The sequence below is a fragment of the Danaus plexippus genome, chromosome Z, assembly GCF_018135715.1.
Source record: "Danaus plexippus chromosome Z, MEX_DaPlex, whole genome shotgun sequence".
In the NCBI taxonomy this organism is placed as follows: Eukaryota; Metazoa; Arthropoda; class Insecta; order Lepidoptera; family Nymphalidae; genus Danaus; species Danaus plexippus.
The window spans coordinates 3518652-3526109 of record NC_083559.1 but is presented as its reverse complement, the minus strand read 5'-3'; the positions used below and the strand labels follow the sequence as shown (position 1 = coordinate 3526109).

General features: G+C 30.7%; 1 protein-coding gene across 1 annotated transcript; it reads right to left on the bottom strand.

The window, feature by feature from the left end:
* Positions 1–3199: 3199 nt before the first annotated feature.
* Positions 3200–7072, bottom strand: LOC116777534 (uncharacterized). The gene is made up of 6 exons (XM_032671143.2): positions 6826–7072; positions 6248–6344; positions 6096–6170; positions 5915–6027; positions 5737–5829; positions 3200–5672 (listed from the first exon to the last, which is right to left on the bottom strand). Exons 2-6 carry the CDS (start codon positions 6333–6335, stop codon positions 5580–5582), a joined length of 462 nt encoding a protein of 153 aa, XP_032527034.1. The 5' UTR covers positions 6336–6344; positions 6826–7072; the 3' UTR covers positions 3200–5579.
* Between the last annotated feature and the right edge of the window lie 386 nt (positions 7073–7458).

Below are 7458 nucleotides of genomic sequence, written 5' to 3'. Positions count from 1 at the left end.
TAATTTACGCAACAGTATATCTTACTATCTTTTACATAGAAGTTTCTGGATTACGTAATTTACGTGATTTTGTTGGATATTGTTTGCGGAGTGTATTCAAGTTATCACTTACTCGTCACAAAATATTGTAAAGAGATGTATTGACAACATTTAAAACATAAGAAGGAATTGTCGGTTAAAATATATATCGGATTTATTACAAATTCATTGTTTTAAAGACAGGACGCCAGCCTCGCTGACGTCACTAATGTCACTTGTTTCAGTACGTTCCAGATATTTTAAAATGAAACTTCAATTCTTCTAAATGTTCTTGTATTTCTCGAAGGTTCTTCATAATCACATTCTTTATGATCCACACTCGATGAACTCTGCAGTTTCCTGTCGTGAGTCCAGACGTCATATTTATACCAGAATTCAAACATGGTTCTATTCTCTTTGATTTCGTTTTACTTTCAACAATAGTAACGACGACCAATAAGTTGTTATAGTAATTGATGCCAGCCTTGAGTTATTTTCATGTTGCATCCGTCATTGAAGCTGCTTGCGCCGATATATATATTTATATATATTTGTGTGTGCTTTAGTCTAAATAGTATTAAGCGCTTATAAATTAGCTACTTATATATCTAATGGAACGAAAAACAATTATTCTTTATTGCATATGTATTTATTTTATATTATACAAGAAAAAATATTGTAAATTTAAAAGTAATAATGCTATACTGTTACCTGTCTCAAGTTAAGTACAATATTCGCACCATACTCGCTGATACAATTACTGAGTCTCCGAAATCAATCAATGGACGGCTTTATGACAATACGGCAAATTACACTGACGTGTAAGGTAAGGGATTGGTTGTTGATAGCTTCGGAAGTTTTTGATGGACTATCGCGGATAAAGAAAAATAGATATTCAACACTAAAATGCGGGTTCTACTGCAAAATACGTGTGCTGTAAAAAAAATTCTTCGGAATAGATCATAAATTTGTATTTCTTTATAAAAACAAAGATTAACTTACATTTTGGTTGTCTCGTGATTTAGATTTCATTTCAGCTTGAAATAGAATCCTTTTGTGCAGTATAACGTTTTAATCTTTGCAAACAGATTTACTGCAATGAAGAACATAGTCCCAAACACATTGCTCTAGGCTGGGGATCGATGAAAGTTTTTCCCAGCCCACGCACAAGCTACAATACTTTAAGAGTAAATTACGTATAGCTTCAAATTCCTTTTTTGGTAAAACATACCCAAAAAGTTAGTTAACTGCATTAATATGAATTAAGATATTTATTTAATTTTGCGAAAAAAATGTGTTAATAATACTCCAAATATACAACAAACTCTTTTTACCTCTATTCCAATTTTTATAGATTTAACGCCACCTTTAAGTTGTAGGCTAAAATAAATATCGTAGAAATTGTTTTTAAAAAGCGAAGTGAAATTTATAAAAAAGCAAAACGTTTTTTTCGAGTTCTCTAAATCAAATGACAAAAATGTCAAGAGATACTAAACGCAAATATACTATTCCATTCAAGATAATTCAATAATAAACAGTTTTAATAAAAGCTCGTATATTTTTAACATATCTTTAACTCAAAGATGTACCTACTGACATCTATGCTACGTTATAAGTTACTAAGCTCTATAAATAGCGTTACGCGCCATCTATACAGGTTGCCCGAAGTAATATGAAAGAGTTCCTGAACTCCAACATTCATCGTCAGGTTTTTAGAAATAGAAAAGTTTAAAAGATGTCGTTCTATGTATGCTTCAACTGGCAACATTATAAAGGTCAAGATTATTTAATGCTAATAAAATAAAAGAAAAATATACGTCATTATTTTTATTATGTAAAATTCTTATTAATAACAGATAATTACATTTGACAGTTTTTTATTTTATACTATCAATTTAGCGTGAACGAGGGTAACATTGAAGTGATGTTTAAGATGCGTTCAAGTTAAGTAAAATGATGTTAGTTTAATGGGAACATAAATTTTTGTTTATTAATTAATTAATTTAATTTCTTTGTATTGTATAAATCCATATACAAAGTTTTAAATCCATTGAAACTGCAATGGAATTATTTAGATATTCAATTGATTATTATGATTACAATATTTTGCTTTTTTTTTACTACAATAACTTTTTTTACTACAATATTTTGCTTTTTAATAATCGAATATAAACATTTTAATTTTCATTCCTTTTTCCGTGGATATTAGTCTTATGTATTCAAATTATTGTTACGCCGCGCCGTGTAGTTTTATAACCTTATCTTCATGAATATGGAACGCAATAAATATTTTTCTAGTACCACACTTCCTAAAACCTGCATAGCCTAGAGCTTTTCTTGCTTAACAAGTCAGTCAAAATATAATCACATCCTTTCACCGCCTTAAGAAGTCCCTTAAACTAAAGTTTGAACGATTAATCAAGTCCATGACCCAAGTCGATTTAGTCAAGCAATATCCAGTTTTCAAAACAAAAGATATTTCTGTTCTAGGATTTCTTTCTATTATTATTTAGGATACGAATCAAACTCAACAATGATGTCTACTTACTAGTTATAATACCTTGGTAAAGCAAAAGTATTAAATCATGTTCGGCACGGCACATGATGAAAATCGAAACATGATAAGAAAGAATATCTTTTGCTTACGATATTTGTCAATTTTAATAGACCTATTTTTGAAGAGGAAAGTGGCTGCCTCTGTTTGTTCATAATGTACCAGAACACGATGGATAGAAAAGTAATCGCAAGCGAGTAGTGTTGTGTATTATACGATTCAAAAGACTGAAACCATTATCATAATTCAACAATATATATATTCATCTCAAGATCACTAAAGATTTTCAAGAACAGTTCCGAATAAAGCTACGGAATGGAAATCTAGACTGTCTCGTGAAAAAATAAGCGACTGTCACCTTATAGAGTTTGTGTTTGGAATTTAAACGAGAATACTAGACTCTAGAGCATTATTCATGTGATAAAGGTACAAACACAGATATGGGGCACTGTTTAAATGTGAAGGGAATAATTAAAAATATGTTTGTATATGTTTATACAAACATATTTTTAATTATTCCCTTCATATATGTTTGTAAAACATCAGATCTCTGACGAACTTAGAAATAAATATAAACATAAAGGGCAACATCGCAGGGTTAGAGTCCTTGCAAAGGAATAAAACAAATTATATGTAGACATTTATTAAGTATAATATTAATGTTAATGATAGATAGATGAACAAACACGTTCGTGTACAAGGAGAGTGGGTCGTTTTGGCTTAAAGGGGTTACAATTATTTTTTCATGGTTATTGGTAAAGGTTTAAAATTGAAATTCATACATTGTATTTAATAAGAAAACTAACAATAAAATACTTAACCTACGACACTTAATAACATAATAAATAGAGATTAGTAAAAATATAGATAGAGATTTATGAACTAACAAAGATGATGACCAATATGTAAATAGTTTAAAACTCTAAAATAGTTAAAATATAATAAAAACCTATTGATAAATTCCAAAAGTGATACAGGATTTTTACATCTATGCTTACAGATAGAATTAAATATGGGTACCGCAAGCCTTTAAAATATCGAAATGTGAAAAGATTTGTTGCATCTCTTCCACAAGACTTATATTTCCGTGAAAAAGTCACAATTTTTTTTTTATGTTTAAGTTATATAAATAATTGAGTTAAAAACTCCAGTCTCTAAGATTTCCGAAAATTCTTGTTTTATTATTAATATGTAAATGATATTTATAAATAGTTTAGTTACGATCTGTTTTTGTTAAGGAACTAATTAAGATATATGTCTTGTAAACATAACAATATAAAAATACGTTAATATTTGAGCTACGGCCGAAATTTACGTAAAATAAGAATTTAAGTACATCATGAATTACAAGAAAATACAGGCCTTTTAGTACCCATTTGTGAGTAAATAGACACAACTTTAATCTCTAAAATTTTAATCATAAAGGACATTTTTTTTTTTTGGACTATTTTATCGGATATTCTTCTATATAAATAACTTTTACTCTCCGAGAATTCTTAGAAAATACACTATCAGATAAATACCTTCCTAACTACCCTGCTTCCAATTCGCAATACGTATTGGCACGTCTCGATTGAGATATAGTTATCTATATAAAAGATAAGGCTAAGCATGGGGAAACATCGAGCAAAGCCGGACGAGGTCGAATAATTCCTCTCATCTGGGCACACAGCGTGGTTGACGCTCCTAAAAACTTCCAAATTTCTTTTACCAGACTATAAGTCACATGGCGCAACTAGTTCAACCATACCCGGCCACAGAATTCAAGTTACACTATAGTCGAAACCCTATTTTAACATTGAATGGTTACATATTATTGTATTTTTTTTTATTATGAAAAATCGTAGATGAGAAAACAATCATAATTTTAGGACCGTCTTTAAGTATAAATGATATTTGACAGGTAAATGAGTAGCGCAAAATTATTCTCATCTACGTCTTTGAAGTTATTTTTTGAGCTATAATTATGTCTCTTAGATGCAAGAACCGGAATAGTGGGATGCTAAATTTATGGATATCAAAGTAAACTACTGGAGACAAACTACTGGATTTGGAAATGTTAAAGAATAACCCTCGGTTTCACACTGTGATAACACTGTATGGGTAAATTGATTGTCTATGCTCCTAATATTGCTTCTGTATACCGCTTGAAATCCGTCAATGTGAATCTCATCTGCCTTATAACTAAATACATCTACTGAAGCATTAATATGCACTCCAATTATTAACCTACAGATAATAATACAACTGCCACTGAAACACAGACCAAATTCCATCTATTGACACGCTGCCGGATATTACTTTTTTTTTTGATACAATCCTGTTCGATGTATTCTATTTTAAATATGTGGCAAATTATATAAAAATACAGTGAGTAGGTAGAGAAGCAGAAAGCCTGATAAAAGTGATTACAACAAAATCTAGTATTTCAGATAAAAAATATCACAGTAGAAAAAAAAGATAGAATATTAAGACCATGAAGGGGGAAAACCTTACCTACTATGTCCTTTAATTTTAGTACTACCATATTTTTTTTTGTTAATTTATTTGTTTTTTTTTTATTTTTTTTTTTGTTTTTTTTTTTTATTTTAATCAGCAAATAATAAAATCATATTTTTAAAGCAGATGAATGAATAATAGTGTATAATCCTAAAGCTCTTTTACACTGAGCCACACCTTAGATTAAAAACCTATTTTAATTCATAGTTACATACATATATTATTTAAGAGACACATTTATAGCCGAGATTATTTCAAATAGCCAGGAACTGGAACTTACAATTTTTAAATCAATTTTCTTCAAAGATGACCCAGATATTAGCAAGTTGAAGCTTTTAAAATAAATATTAAAAAATACAGTCATTTTAATGACTTGTATCGTAGGGAAGGGTTCTGCAAGATAAGGTTTTTTACATAAGCAAATGGATTTAAATATCCAATAATATTTACGTCCATTTGCCCAAGTACACAAACCTTACTCACATGTATGAAATTGAAGATTAATAATTTAGTCTGAAAGCGAGGACGTCTCGTCATCAGAAGAAGAAGATTCATAGGAATCATCATCCATTTGATCTGGCTTCCAGGTCCAGCACTGGCCCTATAAATTAATAATAAATCAATGAACACCAAATAAAATAATACATTTGTAAATTTATACATACCGTAGTCACTCTGTTGTTACAGAATGAATAAATCTGGAAGCGGCTGTTCTCCCTCATCGGATTCTCATACAACAGATTCGGCTTGGAGAGTATCTGCAAGGGAAACATTATATTTAGAATCCTGTGAATCCTTGTGTGATGAATATTTATATGATATGTAAGTAATATGAAAGCTGACCATATTGTCCAACTCGTTGCCAAGCTGCTCAATGTAATCCTCTTCTTCATCCTCACCAGAATCCTTATCCATGTCAGAGTCATCTTCGGATTGAGATGTTTCAGCAGCACCCGCTAAAATTTTATGTCGTATTAATATTTTTAGACAGTATAATTCATAATAAGAAAAAAAATTGACCTACAGTCTTCCTCCTTGTCATTGAGGCTCTCATTGTACATTGTCAACTTGTAAAGCGCCTCGATTTCAGACCACTCCTCTGTAAAAGGATATACAATTTAAAGACTATTCGATGAAATATTTCTGTTCAATCATACTATTGTTCCAACAACTCACTGAAGTAATACTGGCTAAAATTCAACAGGCCTTCGTCTTCGTCGGAATCGGGTACGTTAAGCAGGCTTTCGTTTAAGTTGTTAGCCATTGTTGAGAACTACAAGAAAAAGGAAATAATCTTTACAAACCAATACCAGAAATCCATAATGTAAAATATCACAATCAGATAACGCCGATTTCAACTATTGATGGAGTGACTTATCAATCCGTGAACACGAGATGATGATTCAAAAACAATTACAGCCATATTTATAAATAACTATCCCCCAAACACAAACAAACATTTATAACAACAACATTCGCAATGATTTAACAATTGCGTATTATATCGCGCTAACATAAAAATAAAAATCGAAATAAATCACAATATTTTTTTGGAAAAATAATGAAAAATGTACGTATCTTAATCAAATATCGTTCGCAGGAAAGCTGTTTTACTCATTTATACGTCACTATTGTTCACGTTATAATATACCTAACTGTACATCTCTACAACATACGAATACCGATAAAAATCCTAATACTTCAACAACAAGACTTAATGTTTATTAATAATAACATTATACATGAAAACTTACCTGCTTTTTTTCTGTTACAGAACCTTTACAAATTTAATATTCTGGACTATGACCTCACTGGTTGGTAGCCTTAGCGCAAATGCTGGAGATAGAATACCTAGGTTTTGACAGGTCCAAAATAGTGCCAGAATCCACGCGCATGTCTGGGCGGTAGGAGACCGCGAGTCTATGGAGTATGGGTCTGGAGGCGGGCGAGGTTATATGGGCAGTGGGCTAACGGGAGGGGGTGTAATTACTCTCGGAAATCGGAAATACATAGAATATATTCATATACGTGCGTAGGGTGTTAATACAAACTGTAAAAGGGATTAAAAAATATATTTTTATATCAAATAAGTGAATCAAAATTAGCGTGACAGTATACTTGTACGATATTACGTGTAACTTTTAAAAGCAATGTTGATAAAGATTGATTACCAAATTATACGAAATATTTAGATGTATCATAAACGAAAATATAAAATATTAAAACCCTTAGGTTTACAAAGGCGTGTCATACAATATATTTTTATATTTAAATAACTACAAAACGTTCTGACAACTAACATCCGCCACACCAGATGGAGCTACATGTCGCTTAACTAAACGAACAAAATGTAGAGATACTTTTAAAAAAATTGGCATTACGTGAAT

What these genes read in the sequence shown, in the direction of transcription:
- LOC116777534 (XM_032671143.2), bottom strand. Translation starts at nt 6,335, where the DNA reads ATGGCTAACAACTTAAACGAAAGCCTGCTTAACGTACCCGATTCCGAC. An exon ending in CAATGACAAGGAGGAAGACT is followed by an intron (nt 6,028 to 6,095) that starts GTAGGTCAATTT and finishes ATAAAATTTTAG; the next exon opens with CGGGTGCTGCTGAAACATCT. An exon ending in GTAACAACAGAGTGACTACG is followed by an intron (nt 5,673 to 5,736) that starts GTATGTATAAAT and finishes ATTAATTTATAG; the next exon opens with GGCCAGTGCTGGACCTGGAA.